Source organism: Rhinolophus ferrumequinum, chromosome 24, assembly GCF_004115265.2.
Source record: "Rhinolophus ferrumequinum isolate MPI-CBG mRhiFer1 chromosome 24, mRhiFer1_v1.p, whole genome shotgun sequence".
In the NCBI taxonomy this organism is placed as follows: Eukaryota; Metazoa; Chordata; class Mammalia; order Chiroptera; family Rhinolophidae; genus Rhinolophus; species Rhinolophus ferrumequinum.
The window spans coordinates 20,614,781-20,638,145 of NC_046307.1; the positions used below are offsets into that span (position 1 = coordinate 20,614,781).

At 37.3% G+C, this 23,365-nt stretch overlaps 1 protein-coding gene across 1 annotated transcript; it reads right to left on the reverse strand.

Annotated features, from left to right (window-relative positions):
* Window positions 1-871: 871 nt before the first annotated feature.
* SPINK1 (serine peptidase inhibitor Kazal type 1) lies at window positions 872-6,506 on the reverse strand. The gene is made up of 4 exons (XM_033096626.1): window positions 6,379-6,506; window positions 5,602-5,633; window positions 4,009-4,115; window positions 872-989 (listed from the first exon to the last, which is right to left on the reverse strand). The coding sequence occupies exons 1-4, from the start codon at window positions 6,431-6,433 to the stop codon at window positions 944-946; spliced, it is 240 nt and encodes a 79-aa protein (XP_032952517.1). The 5' UTR covers window positions 6,434-6,506; the 3' UTR covers window positions 872-943.
* Between the last annotated feature and the right edge of the window lie 16,859 nt (window positions 6,507-23,365).

Genomic DNA, 23,365 nt, shown 5'->3' on the forward strand with positions numbered 1-23,365 from the left:
ATCTCAGCACAAACCTATCAGACCCTATGAAGCAAATCTCTCCATCCAGCCCTGGATGAGGTTCTCTCTCCAAACCTCAGGTACCAGGGAAAACAGAGCTCTGCATCACTGCTACTCTGCTACTAACCTCGGTCACTAATGGGGAGTTACTGCAGCTGAGCCAGAATTAAGGCCGAATGCAGAGGCCATTCCACAGCACAGTTGAGAAACTGCAGCTTTTTTTAGATTTCCTCAATAATTCAGAGCCTCTTTGAGAAAATCGTGTTCCACCTGAAATCCACCTGAGACATAGGGAAACTCTTAAGACTAAATTGTTTTCTACAATTTAGTAGATAGGCACCTGTTTGAAATCTTACATGTATGTACGTAATGTACCTAGACCCGTGCCAGGCACAATTATATAATAATAAATATTTAATACTCATGCGGCTTACAGGAAATGAGTATTATCCCTCTTTCCAAAACTGAAAATAGTCTCAGAAGGTAATAACTTGTCTAGAGTAGTACAGCTAATACTACTATTGAGTAGATGCTCAATGAAATCCCAAGGAAATCTAAAGGAATCATTTCAGTCAGTGAAAGGTGATGAGTAGGTAACATGTTTCTGGGCTGAGAGTTTTCCAACTGTTCCTGAAAATGCTAGTCTAATCCTACATGTATTAATGATCAGCTGTGTCTTGTCACATAATATCTGAAGTCACATTCCCTGACAGAGTCCTCAGAATGTGAGGAAGGTGGGGAAGGAAAAAGCACCATAAAGGATACCTTGTCTGAAATTACAGGATTGCTGGATTTTATAAACTTGGTCCTCTGTCCCTAGTATAATCAAACAATGCCTTGGAGGAAAAAAACATATGGGAACCACAGAAAGTATTTAGATGCATTTTATTCAACAATCAGCTGGGCATCATGGTGACCTCACAGAATTTCAGAACCTTGGTTCTCAGCAAGGCCCAGATTTTTTAATGAGGATTGGACTCTGGTGCTTCCTGTAGAAGACATTGAAAAAAAAATTAGCTTAAACTTTGCTGACAAAAAGGTGACTATGGGAGAAGAAAACTGAAAAACGTTTAGTTTATTTAAAATAGAGAGATTTGAGATTTATTCTCATTTCTCTTTTTCTCATTCATGTTTTTCATTCAGTTATTAATTCATCAAATATTGATAAGAAACTATTGTATAGTTTAGGGGTATAATAGAAAGGAAAAATGTCAGTCCTCACAGAGTTTACAGACCTCGTGGGGCATTCCAGTAAACCTCTGAAGTTAAGCTCTAATCCATTGTTGCATCTTTTGCTCCTGATGTCATGAGCCACCATGTTTCCATCTTAGTTGGTACCTGGGCTACTGCGGGTCCTTCTGATGGCCTGACCGTTTACCTTAGAACTCCAGGGATTCGTATCTGTCATATCTCACTAAAGGAAGTCAGCTCTTTATCCCATGTGATGTTTGCATACAAATTCACTTATTTTCTCTAGCTGTACTGTCCAATATAATAGACACTACCCACTCATAGCTATTTAAATTAAAAGCAGTTAAAGCTAGGTAATATTAAAATTCAGTTTCTCAGCTGCACTAGCCACATTTTCTGTGCTAATGGTGTGGCTAATGGCTTCCATATTGGATAGCACAGATATAGAGCATTTCCGTCATTACAGCAAGTTCTACTGGAGATTGCTGAAAAGAATTTGCCAATACAAAGTCCCTAAGAAGATGTGGAAGAAATAGGAAAAGGCCCTTCCTGACTATATCTGCCAAGCACGTCATGATCCAAGTCCTGTTTGTCTACTTATCTCAAAACCCAACAACTAGAGTCAGAACCTGGCATTTATCTGGTACTTTTAATGGTCAGTAGAGAGAAAGGCAACACGGTACATTTGAAAAGATGTTGCATTTGAGAAAACCACATTTTCTTTGTAAGCCTGTTTTCTTAATCTGAAAAATACAGGAAGAGAAGTTACACTTTCTGGCATTCAAATGTTCCTCCCATATTTACATATCTTTCTTAAAGAATAGAAAGAACCAACAGGGCTGATAGGTTTAAAGGTTGTCTCAGTTCTATGCTCATATTTTCCTAGTATGTTTTACCCTAAATATTGGGCCTTTTGGTCTTGGCATTTGGAAATTTCCCAACTCTCAAGGCTGTTCTATTGTTTTCTCCTCCTCTTCCATGGAAATATGATGTCTGACCTTAATGTCAACAACATAGGTCATGAGAAAATTAACAAGTGGTTTCAAGTTCCTTTGACAAGTCTTTAATGTGGAAACAAACTCACCAGAAAGCAGAACACCTAATGTTTGGGTCTAAAACTTTAGGATATTAGATCTCTCTCCCTGAGGACCTATTTACCCAATATTTGTTAAACACTGAGAATTTTCTGAAATGATTTAAAGCAGACCAAGAAGAGGGTTTATGCTATAGGGAATTTATACAGTGGAATAATGGAAACGTATGTTGTCATTTGAGCCTAAATCAAAGTCTTTAATAGCAAATCAGTTCCAGAATAACTTAGAGTTTTCTAGATCACTCATGAAGACTCTTTTATTTGTTTTGATCATTTTACACCTTTATTTAACCTGGAATGCTTTTGCGATGCTACCAAAATTCAGAGCCCTGTTTCAGTAACATCTTTTCCCTGAGTCCTTTCTTGACCTTTCAGTAAGAAGAAATCTGTATTTCTCCTTCACTCCTATAGCACTCCGCTCACAGCTGGTTTGATGGCATTATTTACAAGTTACAAGAAGCTACCTTATTTGTGCTCATGACCTATTTCCTTTTAGTCATAAGCACAACAAGAAAAGCAGAGGAGATTAGCACAGTGCTTGGCACAGGTGAAGTGTTCAGTAGCTGAGTAAGACAGAAAATCTGTGGCACGTCAGGTTCTCTGAGTGCCCAATTCAGATTCACATCACCTACCTGCAATCACTTCAGAAAATGAGGTTCATTGAGGCTTAGCCCAGGCACCAGGTAAGATGGAAACATGGTGGCTCATGACATCAGGTTCTCATGTCAATGAATAAAAGTGTTGCAAAAATATGCTTTGGTCACCTAATCTATATAACTCATATTTGCATATTTGAGGTTTTAGTAAACGCAATTATTACTATCACCAAGAGTGATATTTTAAATTTAAAGCTATTTTGGGTGTACGAGCTTTTTGAAAATCCAGGCTATCTTCTGTTTTGCTGCAAAAACATGGGCTTTTATCATACAAGAGAGTTTTTTAGTTCATTAGGAGAAGGATTCAACTACTTCCCCTCATTTATTCCATTTCCCTTTCCTTAACACATTTCATACGGCACCATGTAATTAATTCCTGTCTCTCTTTTGCTCATTTTTTTCTTATTTCTCTCCTTGTTTGTGGCATAGAGAAAGCTTCCATACTTTTCCAAATCCTAGCTGGCATAATTAATCATTTTTAATTTTGTGCTCTTAGAGCACTATGCTCAAACTTCCATTGTCCACGTTGTATTAGCATTGAGTGTAAGCAAATGGAGAGACAAAGCATGTTGGGTTTTCTTCTGCGTTTCACAAATCTTTAGTCTGGTATCTGACTTGAAAGCAAAATAGAGAGAGCAAGGATTCGGGCCCAGCTATGTCACTGACTGCTGGGTGATCTTGAACAAGTTATTTAAAGTAACTGAATCTCAATTTCATCCTGCATATTTTGGGCTTAGTATTGTTTATTTCATAGACTCACTGGGAATATTAAATGCCTCGCACAATGCTTGACATAGTAAATACTATTTTCTATTAACACACACACACACACACACACACACACACACACACACAAGCACACCTCTCTATATAATCGTACCAGGCATAGCTATAATAAGGAGAAGGAAGATTGAGGATTATTTTTGGAAAAACTAGATGTTTTAGTTCTCTCATGATAAGATTGATGTTATAGGTATATTGACTGGGACTTCAAGGGATAAGATATATGAAAATTTGAAGACAACTAGCTTAAAATCTATTTTAAAATAAATTTAAGTTTGTACTCACTTATTTTCCATGCACAACTCGCATTCATTAGGATATGTATTTCCATCAGTCCCACAGACAGGGTTATAGATCTTGGTACATCCGTTAACATGATTCCTACATATAGCCTAAAAATGGAGTTAAATAGAATCATTTTCCATTCTTTGAGTTTATAGCAAAGTCTCTAAAATGGTGTTTACCTCCCGGGAGTTGCTCAGATTAAAGATGGAAGCATGATTGTGAGTGGGAGAGTGATACTAAGTGTTCCAAGAGAAAGAATCCACGATTTGTAGTCAGAAAGCCTGCTTTTACATACTGCTTATGCTGGTTACAAGTTGTGTGACGTTGGTAAATCTCGATGTCTCTGAATCTCAGTCACATGATCTGCAACATGCGAATGATATTACCATTTTCCCCACCGACCTTATAATGGTGTTATGAAGTTTAAATAAGATGAGTGAGATAATGTTCAAGTGTCAATTACTGCAGGTGCCGGCTCCTCTTACGTCAGCCACACCTTGGGTCATGCTCTTCCTCGCATACTGTGGCCCCGTCACATTGGTCTTCTCTCAATCACTTTAAGACACTAGGTGCCTTCCACCACTGGAGTCTCTATACAGCCTCTTTCCTCAAGGTCAGGAAGAACTAGTGGTTACTAAATGACTGTGACAGGCCAGAGACTGTCCTAAGTGCTTTTTTTTTATTATTCTACTTACAACTATCCTGAACTTTTTATTATACGCCTCTCCTGGTGAACACAATGAGGCACAAAGATTTAATCACTCGTGGCCACACAGCTCTTGGATCCAGGATTCAAACCCAGTCAATGTACGTCCTGAGCGTTAGCTCTTAACCACTTCACTCTACTACTTCTTCTTACCAGTTATATTTTGCCAGCACTAATTTATCCTTCATGGCTCCAAATAAATCTCCCTTATTTAGGGGCACTTTCCCTGGTCATTCTAACCAAGCTAGCTTTCTAATGGTACCAGAACTTCTTTATAACACTTATCACAAATGTAAGAATTTATTCAGTCATGTACTTTAGTTTGTCATTTGCCTCTCCACTAGATAGATATAAATGTAATGAGAAGAGGGATACTTCTTCCTTTAGTCTCCAGCTTTACTAAAATTTACTTTATAAACACATAAAAAAATAGAAAAAGTTAGATATAGAATATTTTTCTAGAAGAAGAAACTGGTTTATTATTTTCCTTTGCTCACTGTTAATTAGAGTTTCACCTTGGTGATCTGGAGAACTTCATACCAACATGGGGGGCATATAAGGAGAAAGTGCTATTTGGAGTGAAGTTTAGAAGGCTTCCACCCCAAATCCTTGTCTTTCCAGATAGCCCTAGTATGCATAGAAACCCCGTTCACAGCAAGCATTATATGACTACATAGAAATTGCCTGGTATCAGTGATTTGTTCTTCCACATAAGCCCCTGTTGGGTAGGTAACTATTGTTCCTGTCTGCATTTAATAGGTTAAGCCTCGCTAGCATTCATACTCCTCCTGTTGCCTTCAGGAACCGAAAGGTGACAGCTAGACTGTGCTTTTATTGGGACAAATAGTTCTAGCCTGAGAGAGACGAGATTACAAAATTGTTTTTACCTCTCTTTCCAGGGTGTCAGCTCTAGCGTTGCCTAGGAAACATAAATCAGACATGTGAAGTTCCGTCTTGAATGGGAGAAGCCAGATCTAGTCTTCCTCAGAATTGTTTTTCATTTAAGACTGTGACTTCTCTGCTGGCCTCTTCCACTCCCCACCCCTTCTATTTCTTTTTTCTCTCAAAGACATCTCATTGGTGCCATTCATTCCCTGCGTGATGAAACCTCAAAGAATTCAGCAAAAATTTGGTTATAAACAAAGTTTCTCAATTTGGTATTTCAGAAAAGTTGACCCATTTCCTTGAAAATAGAAATGATGTATTTACTGCTTGAAACATATCAAGCACTGAGCAAGTATCTTCTGAATATTCCCTGACATTCTCAACATTAGTTACTTAGACCTTCCATCTCACGATTAGTGACATAGGAAGTATAACTCTCTTGATCTTTGTCTATTGATGAAGGAGCGTTTGTATAACTAGCTGAGAATTAGTTACCACTAGTAGCAACCAGGTCTTCTGATGCAAAAATAACTTTTGCAATTACATTTAAGTCTCCTTTTGTAAGTAATGTTAAAAAATTGTTTTCCTTATTTTGTTAAAATTCCTTATGTTAAAATTCCTCTCTCTCTAATTCTCATCCATTGATCTTATTTCATCTCATTGGGACCAAAAGTTCTGTCCAGGACTAGACTCCGTCTAAGTCTAGAAGGTAATGTGCTCAGTAAAGCAATAGGTCATAAGGTTTTACTCAAATTAGAAATATACGCAAAGACACCTACCAGATAAACTCAACAGGGCCAAGGCAATGAGAAGAAAGATGCCTGTAACCTTCATGGCTAAAGTTGTGTGTCCAGAGCTCAGTCAAAAGCTGCACTGAATTTACCACTTCTCTTCAGAACCCTTGGATGGGAAGGGTTATATAGGCAGGATGGCAGCCCAGACTCCACCTGCTGCCCTGTGCCACAGATCTCCTTGGTTATTGATTGACTTTGTAGTATAACCTGGCCCCTAGGTTTGGGTAATGTCACCTGTGTAAGAAAGGTAGAAGGAACGCCATAGGCCTGAAAGGTGCAAGGCCAAGATTCTGTCAGGAAAAGAGTTCTGGTGGTTAGTTAGCTGGTTCTCTCCCTAACCTCCTCTGTGATCACGGGAGGCCCTGCCTTTCTTGAGCCCCAGTTTTTACATCTGTAAGGTGAACTCGAAGGTCTGTTGTACTCTGTAGTTCTGGATATATGAACAGGAGGGGATATTTAAAAAGCCCTCTCCCTTCTTTCTTGCTTTTCTTCAGCTTTTCCCTATTTCATTCTTTCTCTCTTGTCTCTTTTTTTCTCTCACCCATGAGTAAAGCCTAAAGTAGCGGCCATGGGGACAGGTTAGAGACATGGAGGTCTCAGTTCCCTGAGGTGTGTGTGCTCTGGGACTAAAGTGTGCTTGACAGAAACACTTCCGAGCTCTGCAACATTGGACACGTAGTTCACTTTGGCTGTGCCTCACCTTATCGTCAGAGAACTGAAATAATAAAAGTACCTATCTCAAAGTGTTAACCTTTCATTCAAAAATATGTCTTGTTTCCACCATGTGTTCCTGGGAGACAGTTTCCCATTCTCTCTCATGTTTCTGCATGCCTTGTGAGTTGAGACGCTGACTGCCTGTGTTTCGGACAATCTTCTCAAGAGTGTTTGTGTAACAGATGGCCTTGGAAAGTGGATTAGTGTCTCCCTCTGGAATTAAGGGGAGGTTTGTTTATAGTCAGTAAAATAAAGATAATATCTCTCTCCAGGGCAAAGCTTCGGTAGGTATAGTTCCCTTTTAAAAAGATTAGGGAGTTTTTTAAAGCTTGCCTTCCTGCTCTTGTAACACACTACACTCTCTGTTTAGGTACTACGTGGCCCTCTCTTTTCACATCACCTGTGGAAACTGGGGTTTGGGAAACTAGAACAAGTGCTGACACTCTGACTATTGTTATTGAACAATTACACACCTTGCCTCTGACTCAGGAGTCTGTCCTCTGACAGCATCCATTCAACCCTAGCAAGCTAACTTTTTAGCTTTCGAGTCGGGTAAAATCTCAGAGCCTCTCAGGTCTTGACATGTCAAGTACTGTACCCATCTCTGGGGATACATCAGTGACTAGAAATGACAGGCCCTACCCTCATGGAACTTCCCACTGAATTTTAGTTGGGGGAGACAGACAATAAAAAAATGAATACTTCTAAAGTATATCAGGTTATGATAAATATCATTGAGAACATAAATGGAGAGGGTAAGTGTGCTAGAGGATTTGGGAGACGGTTATAGGTTGGTCAGAGAAAGCCTTGCTGATCAGGTGACATTTGAACAGAGACGTGAAGGAAGTGAGGAATTGAACTATGAGAATATCCAAGAACATCCACTCCAGACAGAATAGCAAGTGCAAAGGCTTCGAGACAGAACCTTGCTTGACTTTTTGGACAAATATCCTGGACGATAGCCTGGCTGGAGCAAAGTGATAGAGAGAAACAGGTGGTGAGATACAGGAAGCAGTGGGGGCCTGGATAATAAAGGGCCATGTAGGACATAGGAAGGACTTTGGTTTTCACCAAATGAAAGCCATTGGCGAGTTATGGCTGAGAAATGATATGATATGATAGTTTGTCCTAAAAGGCCACTTTAACTGCTCTATGAGAATAAACCAAAAAGCAAGTACAGCAGCAAGAAAGCCAGGTGCCGAGGCTACTGTAATAGTCCAACCAAATGATGATGGTGAAGGTGGAAGGAAGAGGTTGATTTTGTAGTTTAGGGGCATTAGCACATGTAAAGCTTTTAGAACAGTTTCTGGCCCATGGTAAACACTTAGAAATATTGCCCATCACTATTATTTTTATTGTTGTTATTTTCTCCATATTTACGTTGCTGTTTCATCTTATCAGAATGCTCCTCTTTACACTTATATTTGAATAAATTCTTCCTAAATCTTTAAGACTCAGTTTGAATGTTGTTTCTTCCTGGGAAAACTTTCTCAGCTCATCCTGGGCTTTTGTGGCATTTTGAATATAACACATAATGAACATAACACATAACACACTGTTGAAACTGGGTGTGTATATGACTAGTTCCTCGTCTTCCCTTTGTGCTTCAACCGTCACCATTCTAGCTTCCTCCTTCACTCCTGCCAGTGAACTTGTCCTTGTATAGGTCACCAATTCAGGTCGCTTAATTCCATGGACCTTTTTTCAGAGCATATGGCCCTCTAATTCTTCTTACTTGATCACACTTGATATAAGCTCTTTTCTTGGGGTTCCTGACTGCATAGTCCCCTACATCTCCTTGTATCTTCTCCATTCTCTTTATTGATTCTTCCTCTTCTCATGAGTAAAGACTTGGGGTTTCTCAAATATTGACTCTGGGCCCTATTCATGCCTCATTTTTCATTTTCCTTAGATGAGCTCAATCATTCATACCATTTAAGTGAGATATATATATATATATATATATATATATATATATATATATATATATTTCCCATATAAGTATCTCTTTCTTAGATCTCTCCTCTGATCTTCAGACCAGATATTAAGCTTCTTCTTGACAATTTGGACATCCAATAGGCACTTCAAATTTAATATGTCCTATACTACTGTTTTGATAATTCACCACAAATATTTTTCTTTTCAGTCTCCCCATTGCTTCTTTTCCTTCCAACTGGTTATTCAAACCCAAACCTCAGTGTTCCACTTGATGCTTCCCTTGGCCCTTACAATGCACCATTTTCCACACACTTAATTTGTTACCAAGTTCTATTCTTGAACATGTGTCCAAAATAACCTAAATTCTGGATACTTCTCATCCACTTACCCTATCATATCTGAGATGATGGCATTGATTCCCCTTCTGCTTTCTGTAATTTCCTTCAAGTGGTCTCTCTACAACATCGACTATTATTTCTTCCTCAAAGCTACTCTCCATAGAACAGTCCAATGTTCTATGTAGAATGCAAATGTGATCGTGCCGCTCTCTAGCTTCCCATTGTTCAGAATCCTCAGGGATGGTTTAGATTCTTCATAATTTGGCTCCTTTTACCTCTCTCACTGTATCCCCTGCCAGTTTTCTCCTTGTTCAGTCTGTCAAGCTATATCGGTCCTTTCTCTGTTCTCTGTTAATAGAGGGGAAAAAAGCTTCTAGCATTTAACCCTCAAACTCAGGCTAAATATAACTTTCTCATGGAGCTGCTTTTTCAAGCCCTCCCTCACTCTTTTCTGCATCCAGATCAGGCCTTGCTATTGTATTATTTCATGGTTCCCTGCATAGCACTTACATTTTATTCTGTATCTGTTTGTATGATTTTTACATAATGTATTTTCACCTTTAGGGAACAAATATGATTGTTTTGTTTACTGCAGTACCTAGCAAACTGCCTGGAAAATAGTAGCTTCTAAATAAATATTTGGTGAAAACATGAATTAAGGCTTACATATATATCCTAATTTGCTTGAAGACTCAGATTTACGCCGTGTTCATTTCTGTGTCTCCAGTGTCTGCTATAGAATAGTTATTCATTGGTTCATTCAGTCTTATTCATTAAACCATTGTTATAATCCAAATATTCATTGAGTCCCTACTATTTAAAAGCTATGGCCTAGTGCTAAGGAAATGGATGTTATATCTGCCCTCATGGAGTTTAGGCTTAGCATTGGTAGATGTTGGTTGGAGGAGTAAAATTGTGTTTTTTTTCCCATTTTAAATCATAATTTAGTAGTTTTGTTGTGAATCAGAAGGTTCCAAAAGCCACTGTAAAGGGGGTTTAATAATTGAGGAAAGGAATTTTTCTTTGGTCTCAAGCAGTCTGAGGAGAATGGAATTGGCTGGAATGTTGTCACAGGAACTCCTTCGGTGATAATAGCAGCAGTCTTGGCATTCAGATATAAGTCTGTCTTTGATGCCAAAGCCTGAGCTGTTCCCACCAAACAGTGATTTTCAAACATTTTGACTCCACAGGAAAGAGTAAAAATTCATTATTTTCATTTTATTTTTCACCCAAAGTAAAAAAGTAATTTTGTGTTATGACCTAGTATACTCGTATGTATGCATATCTGTGGACAAATAAAATAGTTAAGAAACAAAATGTAGCCTTATTATACGTGATGATTCTTGGTACTTTTTATTCTGTTCTGGTGTACCAATCCTGACTTGCACTTTCAAAAACATTTGACTATAGTGATATCCCGTGGACTCCATGCAATCCTATTTTCTTAACTGCTATAAAACTAGGATAAAATTTTAGTTAGAAACTGGCCCTAAAATTGTGATGGGAAATGGCCCTTTGGAGGCAGCAAGTTGATGAGTACATGAAGAGACAGACCTAGCTCCAGTCTAGATCTGCCATTTCCACTGTAATGTAACTCGGAGTAAATCATTTGCCTTGACTACAAATATGCATGTTGTAATATGTTCATTTGGAATGAAAATAAACCTAGAAAAGTAAATAAAAATTGTACAAAAATATTATCCTCATTTCCCCTGAAATAATAATTGCTAGCTGATAATACTCTTCTGGACTGGAATAATGGATAATCCATTCAGGCTTCATGTGATCAATGCCTTGACAGAATAAATATTTTCTGACCTTGGGGATGGGATGGGCATTGGTTGAGACAACTCTGCTACTGTGCTAGACTATTAGTCATATTTAATATGTTTACACAGCCTAGGCTTAAATAAACCAGACTGTCCCTCCTTCATTACCTCTCTGCACATTTCTATGTGTGTATATCATCAGGAACTCAAGCAAACATATTTTTCTCTGTTTCAAGGACTAATTGTTAACCTGAATACAGAATGATGACCAGACTTCAGAGAACAATTCTAATGGTTGCTGATAATACTTGCGGGAACGGGCATGTTTGTTGAGCACCTGTTAATGTTCACATCCTATGGCCACGTTGTTTTTTTATTAAAGAATAATTGACATCCAATGTTATATTAGTTTCATGTGTACAACCAAGTGATTCAACATTTATATACCTTAAGATGTGATCACCATGATAAATCTAGTACCCATCTTTTACCATACAAAGTTATTACGATATTATTAGTTATATTCCCTGTCTGTACACTACATCCCTATAACTGGAAGTTTGTACCTTTTATTCCCCTTCACCTTTTCCACCTTGTGCCCAAGTTTTAACTAAGAAAAACTTGTTCTTAGTTTTTCTAAGAAAACTAATGAAATGAGAGAGATGGAGTCTAATGTATTTAACCTGAGATTTGAAGACCTCTTTGACTTAGCTGTATCTTAGTTCTTCAGTCTTATTTATTATTCATGGGATCCATGACTTTTCTTAATGACCCCTTTTTCTTCTCCTGCTTACTCTCCAGACAGGTTCCAATGGTTTTGATTGTACCCATCCTGTGTAGCTTGGCTAAAATATTTGTGATGCTTGAATCAATTAGTAACAATTCCGCCCTCCCTTTTTATCTCTCATACCAATTCATAAAATATCACTAAACCATAATTATATTAATTACATCATTATATAGCTATTATTATAATTGCTACTGCTGAAAATTTTCAAAACCTTCTACACTAGGCACTGTGGTACTTTATTTTCATAATTTTTAATTCCTACAGCATTATCATTCCCATTTCGCAAGTAAGGAAACTGAAGCACAAATATTTCAGTTGTCGTGTTCCTGGTCACAGAGATTAAATACTGACATGCAGACATATATATATTTATATTAAATACTAACATATATTTATGCTATATACACACATGTAAACTACAGATATACATATATACATATATACGAGTACACGTACATATACACAGGTATACATTATATATATATGTATGTGTATACTGTATATCTGACTTCAATTATCTTGTTCATTCTTCCTAAGGCACTTCTTTATGTCCACCACTTTTCACTTGGAAACGGTTATTTAAGCTTAATGACATGGTTAAAGTTCTGGCTTAAGCTTCAGGAGGACTTGATTCCTCGTTTAATGTTGTCACTGGCAACCTGTCTGATGTGTTGCAAAGTTTCTACTCTGCCAGCTTCAGTTTCCTTGATATAGGAATCACGAGTATCTTCTTCCACTCAGTGGCTTACATTTTCACTCTCTTAATGATATCTTTTGATGAATGAAGATTCTTAATTTTAATGTAGCCCAATCTTTTTTGGTTATTGTTAATTTTTTTGTATCCTATTTAAGAAAATTTGCCTGCCCCAAGATGATGAAGATATTCTGTATAATTTTAGAAGCTCTACAATCCATTGTAACTAATTTTCGTGGATGATGTAAATAGGTGTCAAGAGTATTGAATCTTTTTTAACATTGAATCTTTTTTAACATTGGTTGGTGGATAGTCAGTCCATTTTTAGTTATTGAAACTACCATTTCCCCCATCACAATGCAGTGTCACTCTTGTCAAAAACCAGTTGGCCATATAATTGCGGGTGAGTGTCGCATCCTATTCTCTTTCATCTATCCTTGCTCAGATTCAATACTGGACCTTATTTTCTAATATGTTTTTCTTTCTATATAATGTCTACTTACCGCTCACACATGCACCACCTTCGTTTCCTGTTATGCACAGTAGGTGGCAGCCTTCCCCTCTATAATGCCTTGTCCTTGCTATTGGCTAAAGTTTCTTGACTTTGTAGAGGCCCGGCCTGTGTCAATGGAAAATCCACTCTGACCTATGTCAGACCACGTTGGTCTTATAAAAATAGGTCTTTAACTGATATCACTGAAACTCTAACTGGAGTTGAAATATTCTTCTCTTTCTTGGGCTTGCTTTTTTATAATCAAAGAACGTTGGAGACAGTGGAGGTGAGCACTTGCTGCTGTGTTGGTGTCAGTTAGGGACTGAGCTTAGATGTTCCTCAGTGTTCTAATGAACTGGCTGTTTTAACATCATCATCATCATCATACAAATCTCATAGTTAACCTTAGGGAATGCAAATACTGTTTTGTTTTTTTTAACAACACAGGTTTAAGGCAAAGCGGATGTCAGCTGGCTGTCTCAACATACCTTTCCAGGGTGGTTGCAGTTGTTCTCTAGAATAACTATGTTCCTCATAGGATTGGGAATGATAAGAATCATTGTTCCAACTCTCGATCTGATGTTTAAATCTCGTCTGTCTATTAGTGGGTCTAGCCAATGCTTAAATGCTTCAGGGGATAGATAGGGATTGACAGTTTCTTATATGCAGATGAAAACTGTCCTTCTGGAATTTCTATCTATTTGTCTTAATCTTGACTTCAGAACAATTCTGCTTTATTATGGCCATGGTTTTCCTTCAAATATTTGTTAATAATGTCAATAGTCCACTCAAATCTTCTCTTCCATGAGCTAACCTAGTCTACCTACTACCTCTCGTTTGATATTACTTTAGGCCCTTCTTCCTCAAAATGGTTCCATTTTGGCTTTGTGCTTTTTAAAGGAAACTACCCAGAATGCTACTCCAGGAGGGTGTGACCACTGCAGTGGCCGGTAGGACTATTACTCTTTCTATGCACAAAATTCTAATAGTGATGTCTAAAATCTCCTTAATTACCTTCCAACTCAAAATTATACTTTTACTTTACCACACAAAATTTACCTACATCTTTTTTTCCCTTTATGTAATGCTGCTAAGTTCCTTTTCTCACTTCTGTCCTCTTGCTGACACTCAGCCTATCAGATCATTTGGGTAAACCAGATAGGGAAATGCCTCAACCTTTCCACTTCCTCAGAACTTGGAAATTTTATAACCAATGTACTTTTTTTATTCAACAAATATTAGTTTAGACTTCTATGGGTCAGGTGTTGGTAGAAAGAATATGTAAATTCCATTTAAAGTAAGAAAGTAAACATTAGATATAGAGACAAAGAGAACACACCTCTTTCAAGAAGTTTTGTTCCACAGAGAGTGAGAAATGGAGGCTGGTGGTGAAAGTGGGCATGGGGTTATAAAACATTTTAAGATGGGAAATAACATACTTCAAATATAGATTTATAAAGACAACTACTAGGCCCATTGTAAATATTCTTTACTGAAGGCCCCAAATTCTTTGTTCCTTAAATCATTTACCAGAGTGGCAAGAAAATAGTGTCATAAACACTTTATAGAGCCTTCCAGTATTCAACTCATAAAAGGCAAATGATAAGTAGTTGCTATGGGGGTCATAAAGGGAGAAAACGGCTTGAGACAATCATGTGTTTGAATACAGGACTGCTAAGAAAGATCAAAAGCAACTGTAGACTCAGGAGGGAAATTTCCTCCAGCACTGGAAACTTAGTGGCGTATTTCCAAATACTAGTATTAAAGAAGCACTTTTCAGTGTCATGTGAAGATGGTGTTCCCTACTTCGGCTGCCCCCGCAGACATATAGCTATTACCTTGGTGCAAAAGCAATTGCGGTCTTTACAATTATTTTTAACTTTTAAAACTGCAGTTACTTTTGCACCAACCTAATAGAGTAATGGTACTCTACGAGGCCATAAGAGATGCTCCTTTATTTCGGCCTCCCTGCACTTATACCTGCTTCTATTATAGAACATTAAACCAAGAATTCTGATTTTCCATTTTTTTCCCCTCATTCTTCTATTAGACTAAACTCCTGAAGTTATGACCTTTCTTTGTTTTTTAAATCTCCAGAGTTAAGCACACTGTTCAATCTAGAGTTCCTTGATATAATGAGAAAAAAAAATGTATTCACTCTAAGCATTTGTGGGCATAGTAGACTTTAATAAGCTTGCAAAGGAATGGTGGAGGGTATTGTATCACATACCAGACAACAAAGCACTTTAAAATAACACATTAGCCTTTACAACCACTCTTACTTGGCAGTCTTTCTTAGTCATTTACCCCCCAAGCAGAAGCCAAACCCACATGTTTGGTTATTCCTTCTCTTCCTTTCTTTTTTCTAACCCCTTCACTCCAGAACAAAACAGGCAGTTTTTTTTTTTTGTTGTTTTTTTTTTTTTGTTTGTTTGTTTGTTTTTTGTCTAAAACAGGACCAAATGACACAAAATTAAAATACTGCATTCTTAAGGTCCTTAAGATACTACATCCAATACATTCTTTTCAGGGTATTTTCTCCCAAAAGACAGTTATTTCCCTAAGATAAATTTTGGTGCCAGCTGTTAAGATAATAACATTTCCCGCATGTTATCTAGTGATTGAAAAACCACTTTGGAGAATCACAGACCTCAGTTTCAATCTCTGTCTGTGTAACTGTGAGCTAAGCTTCATATTCTGACTCTCAATTTTCACATTACTTCCTCCAAAAGCCCTGGTGCCAAGTGAGTTTTAGAATTCAGAATTCTTTTAATTTTAGAAAAGTCATATGATGCATTTGCTGTTCATTACAGAAAGTTGAGTGGTATCTAGGGTAGTACCCTCTAATCAAACACACAGTAATAAAATGAAATAATATAAAGAAAATATATAGCCTTAAATCATCTCTTGATAGGCTTTGCTGTCAAATGAGTTACAAAATAAAACAGAAACTGGTTTTCTTAAATCTGTGGAGTTTGGAATTATGAATCAGGGACTGTGGACCTATACCTACTTCATGGAATTGTCATAAAGAATAACGAGGACGATGCACATAAAGTTCATAGCTCAGACCATGACACTAAAAGCTTAATAAATGGTTACTACTATTATTGCTGCCATACTTTAGATCATGTTAAACTTGGGATCAATTTCCTGCCCTTTCTCTTTCCTCTTATTAGTAAAATCTTTCTATAATATATATTTAACTTATAGGGAACTTCTAAACTGCTCTTATACTAAGTATTTTAAAAAGGGCTAGCCATCAGTGTTGGAGACCACCCCCATTGGACCCAGAACATTTGTGAACACCTCCCATCCAGGTTTCCTTATTGATAGAGCCCTGAGTCTCACTTTCCAGAAACTTTGTTCTTCTCCCACCCTGGCACTGATTCCTCTCTGGCAATAATTAACTACATGCTCAAACAGGAGAGAAGGAAGCATTCCAGGTGAGAAATGTAATATTTGCTGGCAGAAAAGAAAATGTTTTTGTGATATATAGAAACTGAAGAAAAAGTCTATAGCTAAAGGAAGAGGCATAGAATTGGGGACAAAAGATCAATAAATAACTAACCCCATTTCAAATAAGGAAATGGGTATGGAACAACCACAGCAAGAGGGAGAGTACGTGAAAGAAATGAAAACAATTGGAGTAAATTCTGGTTTTGAGTTCTACCACTCTTAAATTAACTTTTCACTTTTTATTAATGAATTCTTTCTTGCCAATTAAAATGATCTTTTCAGTCGTTCTCACATCTCTAGGAAAATGGTATCTGTCTCCAGACTCTACCTGGCTTCATTCTGTCTTGGAGCATTTCCACTAGTGGCATGACATCATTTCAAATATACTTTGTAAAACAGATCTGGTCATCTTTCCTGTCAATCCTCCTCTTCCAAACTTCTCCTGTTCTCTTGAGAGCATCAACATCATTTAAAATTTTAGGCTCAAAGCCATCTTTGGTCCCTACTTTTCCATGGCCCTTGATCTAATCAACCAGAATTCCTAGTTCATCTTTTATCCACATCCTTCTTTGTACTTCTATTGTACCATTCTGCCCCATGCCTTGATTATTCCCCTATAACCTTTCAGATGGGCTCTCCCATATGCTATATGCAATTCATCTAATGAACCTATAGAGGCAGAGGACCTGGATTATGACTTGCTTCAGCCTCTCAACAATGTAATCTATGTCCCCTGTCTTCTGTCACCCATTTCCTTTGTCCCCTGACATAGTCACAAAGTCATGTTGAATCTACTTTCAAAATCATAACTCTGTTCTTTTCTCTCTACTGATACTTCCCTAATTCTGACCATTATGAACTCATAGAAACATTCTCCTAACCGTTCTCACTATATCCTACTACCTTTTAAAGCAAACCTTTTATTGTAGGATACTTTCAGATTTACAAAATATTGGAAGACAGTACAGAAGAGTCAGTGTATACCCCTTGCCCAGTTTCCCCTATTGTTAACATTTTACATTACCTCCATCCATTTGTCAAAACTGAGGCACCAACACTAGAACACTACTACAGTGTTTCCCCGAAAATAAGACCTAGCTGGACAATCAGCTCTAATGCGTCTTTTGGAGCAAAAGTTAATATAAGACCTGGTCTTATTTTATTATAATATAAGACCAGGTATAATATAACATAATACAATATAATATAATAATATAAAATACTGGGTCTTATTTTATTATAAGACCGGGTATAATATAATATAATATTATATAATATCGGGTCTTATATTAATTTTTGCTCCAAAAGACGCATTAGAGCTGATTGTCAGGCTGGGTCTTATTTTCGAGGAACCATGGTATTAAGTGAATTTGAGACTTTATTCAGATCTCACTACTTTCTCCACTAATGTCCTTTTCCTGTCCCAGGATCTCATCCAGGATACTACATTACATTTAGTAGTCATGTTTCCTTAGACTCCTCTGGTCTGTGACATTTTCCTTTATTCCTTGTCGTGGTATGAAAAGTTCTGAGGAGAACTAGCCAGGTATTTTTAGAATGCCCCTCAATTTGGGTTTGTTTGATGTTTTTCTCATGGTTAAACTTGAGTTGTGGATTTGGGGAAAGCATCATAGGGATGAGAGAAGCTTCTTACCGTATATTATGGATATATGCTATTAGTATGACTTGTCACTGATGATGTTAAACTTGGTCACCTGGTCCAGGTAGTGCTTGCAAGGTTTCTCAAACACAGTATTTCCTCTTATCTCCTTTCCACAGTCTATTTGGAATAAAGTCAGTAAGTGCAACCCACATGAGGGAGAGGGGGAGTTAAGCTCCATTTTCTTGAGGGTGTAGTATTTACATAAATTATTTTGAATTCCTCTATAAGGAAGATTTATCTCTTTCCATTTATTTATTTATTCATCCAATATTTTTTAAAAATCAGTATAAATACTGATATAAGTAAGCACAAAGTTTCAAGACTATTTATTTTATATTTTGGTTATAATCCAACACCAAGCTATTTATTTTGTTGGTCAAATTGTTTTAGTGTTTGCCATTGAGCATACTTTCAGATTGACTCCAGAAGCCGTATGACATGCTCTTATTCTTCTGTTTTTCTGAGCAGTTCTTTTGTTTCAGGTACTACAAGGTTCTTGAGACTTGTCTTGTATTTTCCTTGCCTCAGCCCTAGAATCAGCCACTTCTCTCTTGACAGTTTTCTAATCCTCTAATTTGTTCTTCATTTGGAAGCAGAATGATCATGTAACTCCCTTAATTAAAAATTTTTATTGACTCATTTTGCCATTATGATAAAATGCAAATTCCTTAATGTGGTGTAATTAATCCTTTGTGATTTGTCCCTTGTTTATGAACCAATTCACCTGCATCTCAGTTTAGATTTCACTTCTTCTGAGAAACTATCTTTCATAAAACTCCCACTCCCCAAACGTGGGTTCAGAAACCTTTCCATGTGTTTCCATAGTGCTCTGACCCCAAGGTAGTAGGCACTGAATAAATTGTGTTGACTGACTAATATTGTGATCTTTAAAATGACAACTAACCTCAGTGTCTTCATTTGAAAAATGGACATGGTGTCTTCTCAGAGATTAATAGATTAATTGTTTGAATGCAGTGTGGTAGGTTTGTGAAAATTCTATGTGAATTTTAATCAACTCACAGATATAAATTATGATAGAAAATTGGGGTGAGGGATGAAATAAGTTGAATTACTTTGAATCAAACACACACCAGTGCAGAGCCTAAGACAAGTAGTTTACTTGGCAGAAATAAAGAGAAAGGGAACTGGAAGTGTCAGCCAGAAAAAGGAGAAAAAGGGATACATTATTGTCCTGATTGCCATCGTGGGCCACTGGGGCTCCACCCCCAGTGCAAGTTCTCTGAGGAAATGCACAGAATTGGAAGCCAGATTATTTATGGAACTTTGACTCCCATTTCTCGAAAGTTGTCTCCAGGTGTATAAACATCCTTGCTTAAGCTCCTAGAACAGGGTAAAGGGGAAAAGATCCTGAGGCAGAAAGGCTGAAAGTCTCGGCATTGTTCTAAGGTTGTCACTGTGCACAAAACTGGTTGGCACAGCTGTACAAGCTGAAATCAGAGGTGGGCTGAGGGGTCGTGTCGGAAAACACAAAAATCATTTGCTATGGAAACATACTCATGAGTCCTCAGTTAGGATGAAGTCATATAAGACTTGGACACATGACAAAAAATGATACAAGTTAGAAGACAGAGAAGAACTGTGTGACTTTGAAGAGTTATTAGCTTGTATGAATGATCAGTACAGTGTAGATATTATATACTTGCCAGAGTTTCGGGGAAGTATCATTAAAAGAGTTTTGGAGATGAGCCTTGAAAGAAGCTTCAGATTTGGATTAGCAGAGGAAGAAGGAAATCTTGAATGTTATTAATAAGACTGCCTAGATTTGAACATTTGAGAATGTCGGTTGGCAAAAAATGACAGATATTGCACCTACCCTTTCTCCAGCTGTTGTCACTAATGCCATGGGTTATGAGGCTCCTGTCACATAGAGAAACTTGCTTACCCACTTTTTTCACTGTTATGAAAGGTAGACTTGGCATTCAGAGGGTGATAGAAGTAGATAGGAATAGTGGAGAAGTCCTCAATCTTACCCAAAAGCCTTTCAAGTAACATCATTTGAGTGTCTCCTGAGTAGAGTGAATGTGAAAATAAACAGCACCTGGCCTCTCCCCATGTTTTGTTGCCTAAATGAAACACATGCAATCAGAGAATGAGGAGGAAAACAAAATCCTAGAAAGCAGATTGGAAAGGATGTTGCTTGAATGCCGGGCAAAGAGTTTGGCTCTACTTTAAATATAAAGGGGATCGATTGAAGATATGTAATCAGAGAAGATACCTGTTCAAAGTTGTATTTTGGGAATATTGTTTTTGTGGTGCTTTGTCAGGATTAGAATTAGACAGATGAAAAATAAGGTGATGAGAACTATTGGTAGTCTGAACTGGAGCTATGTCATATAAGATAGGTATAAGAAATATCTCAAAAGGAAACCCTAAAAAGATTTGGTCACTGATTGAATCTGGATACCAACTCTAGGATAGATTCTCAAGAGTTCCTACTTTGGTGATCATTCCCCTCAGAGAAATCAGGAGTCAGACGAGGAACTGGCTGGGAAGAAGGTGGACCCACTCCAGTGTTCACATGTTTACACTGATTAGACCATAACTAGAAAGTTGTGTAAGTCAAACCTTAAGGGAATCAGAGATACATTAGAGCTTGATCAGAAAAGATGCATATAGGAGGAGAGAGGAGTGAAATTGTGCTATATGAATAATAGTTGAAAAATACCATTCTTTTCAGCTTTATTGAGGTGTAATGGACATACAAAATATTATGTTTAATGTGTACATTGCTGTGATTTGATGTATGTGTACGTTGTGAAAGGATTCTCCCCATCTAGTTAATTAACATATCCATCACCTCACATATTTATTCATTTTTTGGTGAGAACATTTAAGTTTTACTCTCTAAGCAAATTTCAATCATACACTTCAGTGTTATCAACTACTGATCCTCCGACCTTATTATTGATCTTATAGCTGTAAGTTTACGCACCTTTGCAAACCTCTCCCCTTTTCTCCCACCACCCCCAGCCATCCTGGCAACTACTGTTTCACTCTCTGTTTTATGAGTTTGGTTTTATCTTTTTTAAATTAAATTCCATATATAAGTGATATTATGCAGTATTTGTCTTTCTCTGTTTAGCTTATTTCACTTAGCGTAATGACCTCATGGCCCATTCATGTTGCAAATAGCAAGAATTTCTTCTTTCTCATGGCTGAATAATTATCTGTCCATCTATATCTATCTATCTCACATTTTCTTTACCCATTTATCCATTGATGGACGCTTCAGTTGTATCCATGTCTTGACTATTGTGAATAATGCTGCAGTGAGTATAGGGGTGCAGGTATCTCTTTGAGATAGTGACTTCATTTTCCTTTGGATATTCACCCAGAAGTGGGATTGCCGGGTCATACAATAGTTCTATTTTTTATGTTTTGAGGAACCTCCATACTGTTTTCCATAGTGGCTGCACCAATTTACATTGTACTTAGGGTCAATGCACTCAGTGTACTCAGGTAACCTTTTTTCCACATCCTCATCAACACTTGCCATCTCTTGTCTTGTTGATGACAGCCGTTCTAAAAGAGGTGAGGTGATATGTCATTGTGGTTTTGATTTGCATTTCCCTGGTGTTTAGTGATGTTGAGCACTTTTCATGTACCTGTTGGCCATTTATATTGTCTTCTTTAGAAAAATGTCTATTAGTTTCTCTTCCCATTTTTAAATTGGATTATTTGTTTTTTTGCTATTGAGTTGTATGAGTTGAAAAAGCTATTATGAGAAATTTTGATGTGGAAAAAAGAAGACTTAGGGTAATATAGGCTTTAAGAGTTTAAGGACTGCATTGTTTTTCCTCCTGTTCTTACCCCGTAATGCCAAGCACAGTTTCTGATAGAGTATGCAGTAAGTAAATACTTTTTCCGAATGAACTGAATAAATAAGCAATTCTAATTAAAATTATGCAAGAATAACATAAAGGGATATATGATATATCTGAAGGGCTGTTGAGTAAAACGGGAGAACATTTTCCTTTGTGTCCTCAGAGGGTAGAAATAGGACAAATGAGTGAAAGAGTATTAGACAAATGTTAGACAAATATTACGTATATTAGACAAATATTTAAAAGCACTTGCCAACAGTCAGGACTGTCAAATATCTAATGGGCTGCTCAGTGGTATTTGGGAGGGCATGGGTCGCCACAGGACAAATAATTTTACAGGGTATGGATGGGATATTGGATTAAGGCCTTAAGTATCTTTCCAATAGAATTATTCCCTTGCTGAGTTAATCGAAACATAAAGAGAAAGGCACATACCTAGGAATGTAAAATTTGGGAGGTTTCGAAGCTAACTTTCGATTATGTGTATGTTCAACCTCCATTTTCATTTGGTTTCTTCCCTAATTTTGAGTTTTAACAGGGCTGAGGGGGGAAGGGTCCTCAGATACTTGTGAACTCTGAAGCTGGTAAAATGCTTGATTCAGATTTTATTAAATTTAAATCACCACGTATGCTGAGATTACGAAAATGTCTACCTTTGTAGCTATGAGGTTACTAGGTAGAGGACTGAAAAGACAGCTCGCGTTACTGGTAATTTTTTAGTCTAGAAAACAAAAGTAACTCTTTTTCATCATTAATAATGGCAAAACCAAAAATAATAATAAAAGCACCAGTAGTAATAAGTCTATGAATAAGTAATAAAAAGTACTCGTTGAGTGTCAAGAACTGGCCAAATGCTATGGAAATCATTTGATCCTACAAAAACACATAAAAGGCTGTTATTATACCTGTTTAACTGATGAGAAAACCCAGGTTATGTAGGTTAAGAATCTTGCTTGCCACACTTGAGGCCACACAGAAATGACATTCAAAAACAGATCTGAGTGAGTCCACATCTTAAACACGCGTGTAACCGTCTCCTATCCCCACATGCTCAATTCAAGAAATTGGAGCAGATGAAATATTTGTGTGTGTCTCTGAAAAATGGGTTATGCCTTCATCATGGGAACAAGTTGTTCTTTTTCTATATGAGAAAAGGATTAAGGAGGGAATCTCCAAAGAACAGTATATTGATTCTTAGCTAAAGAGTCCCTTGGTCAAAGAGTACATTATCCACCTAGTTCAAAACAGAGACTGGGGCCAAGTAAGACT